Source organism: Amblyomma americanum, chromosome 1 (assembly GCF_052857255.1).
Source record: "Amblyomma americanum isolate KBUSLIRL-KWMA chromosome 1, ASM5285725v1, whole genome shotgun sequence".
NCBI lineage: Eukaryota > Metazoa > Arthropoda > Arachnida > Ixodida > Ixodidae > Amblyomma > Amblyomma americanum.
The window spans coordinates 21,472,749-21,485,605 of record NC_135497.1 but is presented as its reverse complement, the minus strand read 5'-3'; the positions used below and the strand labels follow the sequence as shown (position 1 = coordinate 21,485,605).

The window sequence follows — 12,857 nt, the reverse complement described above, 5'->3', positions numbered from 1 at the left end:
CAAGCTGGCAAACCAAGCTGCCAACCTTTCACCTGGGGAGGTCAACGACATCTTTCAGCAAAACGCACCGTCAGATTCACATGAACTGTGCCTTAACCTACACCTTGGCCAAAACCCCCTCACATAGTGCAGGCTTACCAATGATGAACAAGCCGGAACCACCAGAAGAACCAGAGAACAGCAGCTGCCAGCAAAACACATCAGCCAAGCAAACTTCTTCCTCCCCGTTTCCAGTCACAAATCACAGTTCAATGACAGTGCTTCATCCTTTTTCATTGCTCCAGGTATGCAAAGAAGATACGGGCACTGCTGAAGTCGTACCGGATCGAAACCGAAAGCGAGGCTTTCTCCGGGGCTGTGTCCAAGCTCAGCAAATATATGAAGGAGAACGACCCTACGGACATGGCCATGGTGCTCGAGAGCCAGGTCGAGCATGTGGTGCGCCGAACGCGCGAGGAGTTTTTCTCTGAGCAGCTCGACGAGGCTCACGAGAAGCTTAAGGCCTCCGCCTGGTACCAGGTGAGGCGTACTGCGCTTTCAATCTGGTATTCAGCTGTGCTATCGTCAGTGCATATTGAGGGAAGCTGGGCATTCGAACAAACGAGCCGAAAAAAGATATGGCTCATGAACGCAACGAAAAAGGCTGCCGCTTTATAATCTTGACAACGGTGTTGTAGTCGTTTCACTTTCTTTGTCCTTCGCTTTGTTATTTAGCCATATGTAGAACTTAATGGCCGAAATAACATCTCAGGGAGGAATACCAGCACCCGCAGATTTAACGCGGATGGTGAAGCATGTGGCTTGGAGGACTGACCCCAGTGCCACGGAGCGTTGGCCGTTATGTCTGAGACCATGTTGCACAGTGTGTTTGCAGCGGCTGACGATAACGGGTGGCCATAGGATGGCCTGCCGTCTCTATCGTCGTTAACGGTGCTGATGTCACTCGAAGAGACACGCTCGATAAATCGTGTTAAGCTTGCAGGCGGTGTCACAATGCAAAATAGGAGATATATCTGTATTACAAATTAACTTTCATTTGCGGTTGAGTGTGCGTGTCTGCGTGTGCAAAAGGAGCCGATGTCACATCACGCCCTTAAAGGTGGAGGTGCAGTGTCTCCGCAAAATTTTCAGCGTCTTTTGAAGACATTTCACTGCGATGTATGTTTTGCCAAAGGTCCATGGTCTTGCTTCGGCGTGTTTCGTTCGACGCGACTGCACACTGAACACCTTACGGCGACTAGTTTAAGGCTAACACCTTGTGGAAGACACATTGTAAATGTATTATGCCGTGTCGGGGAGCAGGTGACGTACGAGCTTCAGTCCTCCGAAGGTGGCATCCAGAGCTTCCCCTGGGTGGTGTCCGATGTGCTCATGCGCATCGTGGTCAACACGTCCTCTTGCCTTCCTGTTCCGGCATCGCGCAACAGCTTCTGCCAACGACTCGGGGCGCTGCTGCTTGGCCTGCCGCACCCTGGTGGCGGCGACCAGGACGGCACACAGCACGGCGACACGCAGGTGCTGACCAACCTGCTCAGGCTCATGTACGACTGGATCGACTCCAGTCGCGAGTTTCTCTTTGTCAAGAACACAGAGGAGTTGGGCGTCTACAAGAGTATCATGCGCGAGGCCTGTTTTAAGGTGCGTGATGCCAGCAAAAAAGCAGCGTTGGGTGGATTTCCTGGGCTACGAGACCAAAGAGTAGACCTACAAGCTAGAGGGCTTGGCTCCTTTGTGTGCTTCGTGCATAAGGCTCTTTTCTGCATCGCCGTTTGCTGGCTAGAGTTCGCCATCCAACGGCCGTAAGAAGCGGGGTAGAGGCAGCAATGTGGTTCGCCTGTTTGATCAAAACTCAGTCTGTTTTTTAAACATAAACGTAGCATACAGCTACATGTGGCAGCTTTGAAAGGAGGCGCCATGCGCTGTTGTATGGGAAGCTTGCGAAGTGCTGGCATTTTGTTTCGTGTTCTGATATCACAGCTGCGTCGATGGTCTACCAGGATGATGATGACGACCTTGTAACTCGTTATAGGCGCCAATTTGTGTTGTGTGGTATGAATATAACGTTTTAACATAGCACCCACGTACTGCGCATGTACCGGATGAGCTGCACTTGGCCAGCGGTAAAGTAGACGCACCTGCATTAGACAATCGGCTGGTACGATCACGACTGGGATAGTACGTCTCCGCTGTCATAACTGAGTAATAACGAGCAGTCATTCTACACTGACGATTTCTCCTGCATGTTCGGCTTTTTTTCAAACAACAGGGAAATGTGCACGATCGGGCACGTAACCTGGATTGAGGTTTATTTTGTGAAAATCCCGAGAGCTTAAGTAGGCTGAGAGGGTATTTACAAGCTCCTTCAAGACATTTCGCACGCTCCCAGTATGAAGTGAAGGCGACTCTATGTGGTAACACAGTAAGCGAATGTCATCGCTCTACCAAGAAAAACGTATTCGTAGATAAATGCACTTAAATATTGTGTGCCATCCTCAGCGTGGGGGAGTTATCGGTGGAGGCTCACTACTCACCTCCCATCACAGGTGTCCCGCTCCATCTCGAGGGACATGCCGCCGCACAAGCTGGTGATCCTGTGCCTGCGCTTTGCGTGCGCATGGTGCCTCAAGATCTTCCAGGGCGGAAGCGACGGGGAGGTCATCTCCAAGGAGTGCCGGCGTCGCTACCGGCTGGGACACCTGGCCCTGATCACGCTCAACCGACTTTCCATGTCCGGCAACCTTGCCTACCTGCGCAGGGCACCCGAGGGGTGTCCCTCCACAGAGCTGATCAGGTATATTTCACACCTTTCTTCTAAACAGGAGTGACGTCGCTTGAAGAACTGAATGAATCCAGTGACGTCAAGGTGCATTTGCCCTTAACGCTGTGACGTTACCGAACTCGCCTGTGAAACCTGTGAACAACCAGTGTTTGGTGCTTTCCAGTGTCGCCGACATCATCAGGAATGCATATGTCCGGGTTGGCCAGGCAATCCTGACATCGAGGCGCACTTAAGCCTCAGATGGAGATTGAAACTGCCTGTACAAAATTATTTGCAAATAATTATTGTCTCTGTGCAGCGGTGGGTCGAGCTCATTGTAATGATTACTAAGCCTGTGGACCTCTTTCAAGGCAAAGAAACTGACACAGAATTTTTTCTGTTATCCTTTAAAGGGGAGAACAATCAAAATACGTAGCAGACAGCTTCTAAAGATTTCCAGGCAGCAGCGGAGGCATCGATTCCTGTTTTGAGCAAGGGTACTGCTGGGAATTCTGTACCAGTAATGCTCCTCTCTCCTATTGACTCAAACCCGGAATTGGTCGTTAAACATTCGCGTCACCTTTGTTGAGGGCTTACGTTGTGCTCATGTTCTACGGAACCTTAACGTAGAACACCACTGACACAGGAAAGACGTCCGTGAGTCTGTGAACATTTTTCCGTGCGCACCACTACATGCTTACGCAGTTCACAAGGAGTCTAAGGAGAGCAAAGATGTAGGCCAATTGGTGAGGCCTAGTTGCTTGGGAATACACTGCACATTCATCAGATATTGCATCAATCGGCGATAATCGTCATATATTCATTACCCTCCTCAATGCCTTGCTTTCATGCTTTCCTTGAGGTGTTTTCTAACGAAAAGCTAACGAACCGTGCCATGAGCCCCAATTGGCAGGCTGTGTGACCGCCGTTTGTTACGTGTGTACGTTACCTGCATGCTTGGAGAAGTGCTATAAAATCGGCATATGCCGTCTCAGTGCCATTTATTGAGGAAGTTAACAGAAACAGCCACTGCATGTTTCGCAAATCCAACCTGCGAATTTACAGCTTTTTTAAAGCACCCTTACTCGCAGTGCATCTATATTTGTATTCACCGCAGTATCCTGAAATGCGTTAATAGTAGTCTGTCAACCTGTTGGCTGTCCCCAGGATTTACATCAACCGGGAAGACGAAGAATTCTTCGAAATCCTGCGCCGCTACGAGGACATCATCAAGAAGATCATGATGGACTGGTCCGGCGTTGAGGACATCCAGTGTGACCTCAAGACGGACCGTATGGACGAGTGGTTTCTCCAGCTAATGGTCACCGGGAGCCGCTGGGCGCTGGAGCGCCTCAAGGAGATCGTTGTCTACCCGTCTTTCCGCGAGGTGCTTTTGCTCGCGTTCGAGCGGGAGAAGAACGCCATCGGTGGAACACTACAGTGATTGCCTTGATGCTTTGCACCGGCAACAGAATTTTTCTTGAAGGTGTCTAGGTTGGCAGCACCCTAGCTAGGGCGCATGGTGAGGCTGTGGCCGGTTGGCGATGCTTCTGGAGGGCAGCTGACTTTCCCACTGTGTCTTTGGATTTGATTTTACTGTTGCTTTTTTGCTCTGCTGCTGCATGGGCTTCTGGTGTGTGGAGGCAGGCGGGTTGGTGATGGATGCATGGTTCTTGTGGAGGGCGGAGTGGGATTTCTTTGGCACTTCTTGAGGCTTCACATAGAGAAAATTTCTTGTCTTCACACAGATAACGCTGCCCTTAGTGCTATTGTAGCAAACTTTTTTCTACTTGGCAATGCCAACTTCCTGGAAACGCCAATAAATGGCTACAGTGACGTGGCGTGTGTCCTTTCCACAGCCTCTTTGATAAATCAGAGCATAGCGACGGATTCATCGTGCGATTCAGTATCTTGGATCACCCACCGGTCACCCAAGATGCAATGAACGTGTTAAAGCATCATTTTGGGTGTTTTCTCAAATCCTCTTGCCAATATATTAGGGTATAGAATTTATTTATTTATTTATTTATTTCAATAACTAAAAGGCCCCTGTGGCGGTAGAGAAGGAGTGGAGTGCATTAATAATATATTTATCATCATAACACAGGAATTGCAGCAATTTAGCAGCAATAGAGGAATTGCGGCAAAACAGCGGCAATTTCATTTCAAATTTCGTTTGTTGCAGTGACAGTTTATACCGTTAAATGTATGGCATTAGTGAGTTGCATTTTCCCTTTCTCGAGTGGTCTGCTGATGTGCCTTCCAAAGGAGAATGCCAAAGCATAATGCTAAGAAAGTGAGCAGCAGGAGGGATACCCAGCGTGGATCATTGGGGATGTGGTTGAAGGGGAGCGGGTAGCAAGGCTGACGGACTCTCCATGCGTGCTCGAAGTGCCTTCAGCCGACAAGGAGTCCGAGCTGTGGTAACTCAGGCTTGGGAGTAGGAGACAGGGAATGAATTGGTTGTGAGGAAGGTTTCCAGCCTTGCAAGGAGTTTTGAAAGAGTGAGCGATGAAGCTTTTACTGATGGTTTACCTTATGGCTGACATGCAACTACGAATGCTACATACACGAGTGGTGACAGCTTTGCTCTTATGCTGCATGCCACTGAAATGAACATGAGCTAAATGGGCTCCATACAAACATTTTGTGTTGTGTTTGTGATATTTTATGCACTTTATGAGCACACCAATATTTTTGTTAGTCATGAAACAGTCTTCTACGTACGTTTGTTGTGTAAAGTATTTGCCCCTTATTTCATATAGTGGTGTTAGTGGTTTGTTCGGTTAAGAGTCTGGCTGTTCCTCTAAGAGACCTTTATGAATCTACGCTGACCAAAGATAACGGTGGTGTGGAGGATGATTTGTCCCCTGTCATTGCTTAAGCCTGTTCAGCCATTCGCCATGCATTGGGAATAAAAATATTTTGCAAAAGTTCTGGCTCTTGTCTGTGCTGAGAGAGTGGGTGGGCACACTCAAGCTTTATCCATGAGTATCATCATAAAGATCAGAGATTACTTAGCACCGTTAGGGACAAGTTGCCCCATTCGCCTCTGTTATGTTGTAAAACGATTTAAAGTTGCACTGAAGAGGAATCTGAACTCAACTTTTTACCACGGGAACTCTATCTACACGTTCTGGGCATTCTTAGAAACTTCTATTTATTGTCCTGTGCTGCCAATTACCCTAATTAAATCGGAAATAACGTACCGGCTCGCGCCTTTTTTGAACTCAACGCGGTAGGGAGGAGGAGTCAACTAACGCGTCGAGTCCGCGGCGGCTTGTCTCTCTGCCATTGGTGGAGTGATACGTAAATCAGAGTCCACGTGTATCTTTATTTCCGCGGGCCTAATTTTCGGGTATATTGTCTGTGACTTAAACTGTTTATTCACAAAAACATAAAAAACTAAATAAAAGCGAAAGTGAGCTGCCACTGTACTCACTCAAAGGCACTCGACGCGTTGGTTAACTCCGCCTACCTAGCGCGTTCAGTTCAAAAAAAGGGGGGAGCCGGGACGCTTAATCCGATCTAAGTTTCTAAGAATGCCCGGGATGTGTAGATAGAGTTCCCGTGATAAAAAGACGAATTCAGATTCCTATATAGTGCACCTTTAATTTCTGTGAATGCCTAATTTTCTCGTTTTTTCCAGAATCACATAAACAGCACATTGCAAAAAATTGCTGCCACGAATAATGTGGTAAAAAGGAGCACTAAGGAGCTTCTCACTTATCCTTTCCAAAATTTAGCACTCTCGAAATATTCCGGTATCGTGAGTTTGCCTGAATGTGTGAAATATTAACCTTGAGAAAAATGACTTGTTTACGGTATCTCATTTCGGAACATGAACATGGTGCTTGGTCCATTGTCTATTTTGGGCATTGCGCATGTTAACAGTGCATATAGCGCTCCTGCACATTCCTGCGTGGTGCATATAAATGCTATGCGATGCAACATGCTGTAACATGGCGGATGGAAACCAACCTGCACATGATACTGCCATCAGAGTATCGATGGCAACTTCTGTTGCAAGTATAACAAATACTGTTGAAGGTTCTCATGTATGATCATAGGTTTTGGTTGCTGTAGTATCTGACCACTGCGGCAATGTTTGAGAGTTATATCCCAGCTGAAATAACCATATTTCAAATGAGGCAAAAATATATTCAAAAACCGGGGGGCACTCAAGCCTCACCATAAAGGTATAATGCGCAAGCTAATGGATCAATGCCCCATATATACAAAACTGGGCATCCTGTACTTAGCATTCATAGAACCCTGGGAGTACTCATACCACTCCTGGCGCAGTAGGGCAGCGGTTACGCAATGCGCCACTAACCTGTGAAGGCCGATGCTGCCACTGGTGGGACATGTGCGATCCAGGTTGCTCTTCTCAGCAGCCTCTCTCGACCAATAATTAATATAATTGCCACGGTGGGCAGTTTGTGCACAGTCCTGTGGGCATGTTGTGATGCCGCCACAAGGTGACATGACTTAGCTGGCCCACCCACCTTCTAAGTTGCTTCTCTGGGGATTTTTCGCTTACTGTGGCCGATGGCGACGTCGAATGTTCTGCCACATGAACTCCCTAAAGCTATCGCGTTAAAATCACCTGTATTCTTATATTTCCGTGCACACTGCAAAACCCCATATGGTCAAAACAGTCTGGAGTACACCAATACATCTGCCTCACAACCGACTGTCTATTTTGGGCGCATAAAAAGGCAGTGGCCAGTAGCCTTCCCCCATCTGCTAGCAGACCCTTCTCGTCTGCCGTCAGTGAAGAAAAGTACTCGTTATTACAATGTGCACTGGTGTAAAATCTCTTTGTTCATCTGCTCAGACAGCTTTTGCTGTATGAATCGTCTCTGGATACATTCAAACACGCCAGCATACTACAAAGACCGACATGCATCTTGCCTTCAATGTAAAACATATTTTACATCCACATGGTATTTATTCAATCTTGGCCCACGATGTAAGCGAGGCCCTATGCAGTTGAATGAATCCCTGTGCAGTGTGAACGCTTCTCGCGGTCGCTGAACCCAGCGATTGTCATGTGCCCTCTGGGCCTAACCGGAATCATCTGGGTGCTCGCCGTAGCAGCAGTCCTCTGGGACGCGGCGGTCGTTGATAATAATAATAATAATTGGTTTTTTAGGGAAAGGAAATGGCGCAGTATCTGTCTCATATATCGTTGGACACCTGAACCGCGCCGTAAGGGGAGGGATAAGAGAGAGAGTGAAAGAAGAACGGAAGAATTGGGTGCCGTAGTAGAGGTCTCCGGAATAATTTCGACCACCTGGGGATCTTTAACGTGCACTGACATCGCACAGCACACGGGCGCCTTAGCGTTTTTCCTCCATAAAAACGTAGCCGCCGCGGTCGGGTTCGAACCCGGGAACTCCGGATCAGTAGTCGAGCGCCCTAACCACTGAGCCACCGCGGCTGGTGCGGTCGTTGACGACGACGCTGACTCAGACAGGCTGAGGTTCGCCGATAGCCTCTTGATGGGCCGGTCCAGTTCGTTGAGCGCGTTGTGCAGCTGTCCCAGCAGCACATTGCGCTGGCCGCAGTTGCCGTTGTAGTCGTCCATGTCAACGGTCACCACGGCGATACTGCCCATAAGCATTCGCTTGGCGAACACCACCTGCGCGGTATTTGTCGACCATTAACTGCCTTGCAGGCGTAAACACAAACCCGGAAGGCGTACCCGTCCGACGGCTCACTCACTTTGGCCTCGGCTGCTGAGCCCAAGGTTGCGATTTTGAATCCAGCTGTGTCGACCGCATTTAAATGAAGGTGAGAAACGCTAAACTCTGTGGCAGCTGTTAGCCCGTTTCGCGCATGTGGTGCTTCCACGTGGTTTTACTGGCCATGTGCAAAGTTTAGCTTCCGTTGCGTTTAGCGTTTTTATGGATAGCATAAGAGTCCCATGTCCCCGCACTTACCAATGGTGTCACACCTTGCGATCAGCAAGGTAAAAAGTGGCACCTTAGCATATGCTAGAGCCACCTGCCAAGAACATAGAAGAGACAGCTGCGGCATGCCACTGTTGGCAGACGGCAGTGCAGAAATGAGCATCACCCTCTCCTCTTCCTGGGGAGAGGAGAGAAAGTCAGCAAGATGACCGCTGTTGGAAGAACCTTGTCATATGCCACGGCTGGCAGGTGCAAAGTCATGCATGGCACCTCACAGTGATGTTCTTATGTTCCCGCATTGTCACAGCTTATAACGATTAGGTGTCCAAATTTTCGCAGCTCAGCGTAAACGGCAATTCTTTAAATGGTGTGTGTAACTAGTACAACTTAACGTGTGCATGACCTTCATTTGTCATGAAGTGTTTTTACACCCCCACAGCTGCTTTGAATGCGCTGTCGATCGTACCGTGCGTTTACCTCATTCCACATTAACACCGGTTCTTCCGCTACGAACAGCACACCACTGCGGTCACTGTAATGATTGTAAATGTGTCCTTTCTGTTGGACTCCCGTGCAGTGGCGACAGCGCTCTCTTTCTCGCTTCTATCTTCTGAAGTGCTTGTTCTTGACGCGCCGTTTCTCCTCTCCCGCAAACTTTCAAAGCGCGTCTCGCCAGCCGCCTCGAGCGCGGAAGGTGGTGTGCCTCTTTCTTCCGCAGTGGTGAACGGTGTGGACGGCGCACGACGCCATTTTTTTGGTGGTCTTTTTACCGACAGCTCTCGCTGTAAACTGTCTGCTGTGCGACTGGGGGCCGCGTTAAAGAACCCCAGGGTGCCTAAATTTATGGAGCCTTCCACTGCAGTGTCCCTCGTAGCAAGAAATGAGACGCAGACAAGACAACTGAGCCACAAACAGCACTGTAAGAAGCTGCTAGCCAGGGGAAGCTCAATGCTGGCTCCTGTTATTAATTTCGAAGGTGCGAAGACTTTTTCTGAAATCTTAATCAACCTCGCTTGTATTTACTCTCCAGGAGGTAATATGTTGGTTTTATTTGTGTTTCCACCTCAGCTTCCTTCTTTTCATGGCTGATAGTATAGAGTTTGGGACTTTAAAGCTCATATAACTCAGAAACGTACCTTCAGGCCGTGAACGCAGCACAGTGACTTGCGCTTTCAGTTATGTGATGTGGCATCAACGTGTCAGCAATGCATTGGTCATGTGAGAGACGACGTGACAACCTAACTTTGTCTATACCCAGCTTAAGCATATCGCAATAGTGCGTGAGGGTAATTCCACTCCTGAACAGGTGCTCCAGCATACGTCCGCGAAAGCTTTATGGCCGTAATTCTGCGTTGCGGAACTTCAGATGCTACAATAACAAGACTGGGGTAAAGAGCACGGGGTATAGGTTACAGAATGCAGGTGACGATAAGAGAAGAATTGTGTAGGTTTTCGCTGTACACGTGGTCTCAAGCACGGCGGCCACTACCTGTGACGTGAGTGCAAGCCACCGCTCCGGAATGTGCTGATGCATGCGCCGCCCTGATTTTCAAGGCGTGCTTCACGGATATGTTTTACAGGCAAGCAGTAGATTGAGTGCGACGCTTCGCAAATCAGAAACATTGCGAGCTAGGATACGCGCACAGACGTTGTTGAGAATGGTGGCCTTGTCGTAGCCAATCCACTGTCCTTTGTCCCGGTTGACGGCGATCTTGCAGTCGGCTTCCTTGTTGTACAGCGGCACCGACAGGTCGGAGCTGAATTCGAGGCATATCTGCGCACGCGTGCACCGCATGCACGTGGTCAGTCGGCATCTTGTGTGCATAGACATTGTGCAAAAGCGCCGTGAGTGTGTGTAACTGTAGCACGTTTATTATGGTTGCATCTGGTAATACAGTGTTTAGCACCGCGCCGTACGGTAAGCCCGCTAACTACGGTAATTCCAACCGCACGAATAATATGGCTAAGCAAGCATGGCGGCGCTAGCAACGACAACGCTTTAACATATTCACCTCTCCTATGCTCTCTACATAGTGAAGAGAAGTGACTTTGCCATAAGGCAGGCTATATCAGCCCTAGAATTGACAGTGCAAGGAAAACTACCGTTGCGCACGCATCTTAGCCGAATTATAGACCGGACGAAACGAAACCCTCCTGGACACAGATCCTCTACGGCCATTTTAGAAAGTGACAGTCGAACCTTGTTATGACGAAACGGTTTTTAACGAAAAATTGAATACAACTAAGCACTGGCGATTCTCCTTGGAAGCGCGGTCAATATGGGCTATGAAGAACCACTTCGTTAAAACGAGGTTCAGTTGTATATCTATCGATGATAAGTGCCATTTGCGGTGGTATTGTGAAACGTGCGAAGAAGCGATCAGTGGCCAAGGCGACGACCAGGATCGGTGGCTGCGTAGAAAAGACGCGACATAAGCACCTCGAAATAGACGAGAAGCCCGCGCTCGTCGATGAACGGTCTCGGGGGCGCGGGTCCACGGACGCTGGCTCGCAGCTCGTAGCTCCCAGTGTTGCGTAGCCTGTAGGCGTAGCCGAACAGCGACAGCTCCAGGGCTACGCGCTTCCGGGAGCGTAGCTCGCCGAGGAACGCCTCGCTCGCCTCCACCTGCGCGTCATGCATGCTACGTTGGATCAGTGCGTGGGTAAAATTGAAAATTGGTCTTTCAGTAAAAGAAATGGCACAGTGATTGTCTCGCATATCTCGGTGGACCCCGGAACCGCGCCGTATGGGAAGGAATAAAAGTAGGAGTGAAAGAACAAAGGAAGAAAGAGGTGCCGTAGTAGAGGTCTCCGGAATAATTACGACCTCCTGAGTATCTTTGACGTGCACCGAAATCGCACAGCACACGGGCACCTTTGCGTCCCGCCTCCATCGAAACGTGGCCACCGCGGTCTGGTTCGAACCCGGGAAATCCGGCTCATTAGCCGGGCACTCTATCCACTAAACCACCAGGGCGGGAAGTGCGTAGGTGCAATCCTTTAAACCTGCGCTTGCACAGAATTTCTGGGCTAAGCGATGTGGCGGATGGGCCACCTGCCACTTACTATAAGACGGACATCGCTCGCCATTTCCGTTTGCAGTAACGCATTAATAATCCGTGTGAAACCGGAAATCAGGCATCCACAGCTGAAACAAAATTTGTTCCTCGACTAATCTGTTCGTGTCGCTTGGAAGGTATGTAAGGCGAACAAAAAACAGTTGAAACGTATCCTGTTTTTCGCCTGTGGTGATTATGGCACTGCAGTATGGATGGGCGCACATTGGACTCCCAGAGATGCCTCTGACGCTTAAACTGTATTGCACAGTGGCTGCTTCGATTTCTTGCCAGCCGCTCGACCGCACTATTGTAGCAGTGCAAGTGGCCCAGTTGGAACCAGTCGACAGACGCGTGCTCTTTCTTTTCGTGCACCTAAATCACACAGCACACGGGCGCCTTGCGTCTTGCCTCCATCGAAACGCGGCCGCCGCGGTCGAGATCGGACCTAGGGAACTCCGGATCAGTGGTCAAGCGCCCTAACCCCTGAGCCATCACGGCGGGGCAAACGCGATGTCAGTGCGCGTTAGATTCCAGGTTGTCGAAAATATTCCGGAGCCCTTCACTACCAACCTTTTCCTTCCTTTCCTCTGTCAGCCCCTCCTTTCCCGTTAAAAATCCCAGGTGGTTGTAATTATTCCGGAGCCCTCCACTACGGCCCCTCTCCCTTCTTTTTTTCTGGCAGTCCCTCTTTTATCGCTTCTCTTACGGCGCGGTTCAGGCAAGATAACCGCCGGTCCTTAAGGATAACGGTGTGGATTCGAAGAGAAAGTAAGCGTAGCAGGGGGCGGCAGAAGGTTAGATGGGGGATGAGTTTAAGAATTTTGCAGGCAAAGTGTGGATGAAGCTGGGAAAGGGCAAGGTTAATTGGAGAGACGTGGGAGATGCCTTTGCCCTGCAGTGGGTGTAGTCAGGCTGATGATGATGTTGAATAAATTGTTCAGCCTTTGCCTTATGTAGGCTCCTTGCTGTCAGCTCGATGACATTTATTCTGGCGCTCATTGATTTCCCGGTTTACCCGATATATTGTTTCGGACAAGAGGAGCATCGAAGCATGTCGATAACATTAGACGATGCGCAGTTAAAGCTTGCCTTTATATCGAACCTGATGTCGCCTGTCGCGCC

At 49.3% G+C, this 12,857-nt stretch overlaps 2 protein-coding genes across 2 annotated transcripts in view; one reads left to right on the top strand and one right to left on the bottom strand.

Annotated features, from left to right (window-relative positions):
• The window catches only part of LOC144110840 (uncharacterized), a 29,955-nt gene extending 24,436 nt beyond the window's left edge, over positions 1 to 5,519 (top strand). The window contains exons 12-15 of the mRNA XM_077643925.1: positions 285 to 519; positions 1,303 to 1,638; positions 2,544 to 2,791; positions 3,926 to 5,519. Coding sequence (XP_077500051.1) covers positions 285 to 519; positions 1,303 to 1,638; positions 2,544 to 2,791; positions 3,926 to 4,202 — 1,096 coding nt within the window. The 3' untranslated portion in view covers positions 4,203 to 5,519. The remainder of the gene's footprint in view (positions 1 to 284; positions 520 to 1,302; positions 1,639 to 2,543; positions 2,792 to 3,925) is intronic.
• A 1,126-nt stretch (positions 5,520 to 6,645) lies between these two features.
• LOC144120759 (chitinase-3-like protein 1) lies at positions 6,646 to 11,317 on the bottom strand. The gene is made up of 4 exons (XM_077653480.1): positions 11,117 to 11,317; positions 10,325 to 10,450; positions 8,188 to 8,405; positions 6,646 to 6,676 (listed from the first exon to the last, which is right to left on the bottom strand). The coding sequence occupies exons 1-4, from the start codon at positions 11,315 to 11,317 to the stop codon at positions 6,646 to 6,648; spliced, it is 576 nt and encodes a 191-aa protein (XP_077509606.1).
• Between the last annotated feature and the right edge of the window lie 1,540 nt (positions 11,318 to 12,857).

Excerpts from the sequence above, each read along its gene's own strand:
- LOC144120759 (XM_077653480.1), bottom strand. The coding sequence starts at position 11,317 with ATGCATGACGCGCAGGTGGAGGCGAGCGAGGCGTTCCTCGGCGAGCTA. Across the intron at positions 8,406-10,324 it reads AGGCCACCATTCTCAACAAC|GTGGTGTTCGCCAAGCGAAT; the intron begins GTCTGTGCGCGT and ends AATACCGCGCAG. Across the intron at positions 6,677-8,187 it reads CCAGCCGCGGTGGCTCAGTG|GAATGTGCAGGAGCGCTATA; the intron begins GTTAGGGCGCTC and ends TGCACCACGCAG.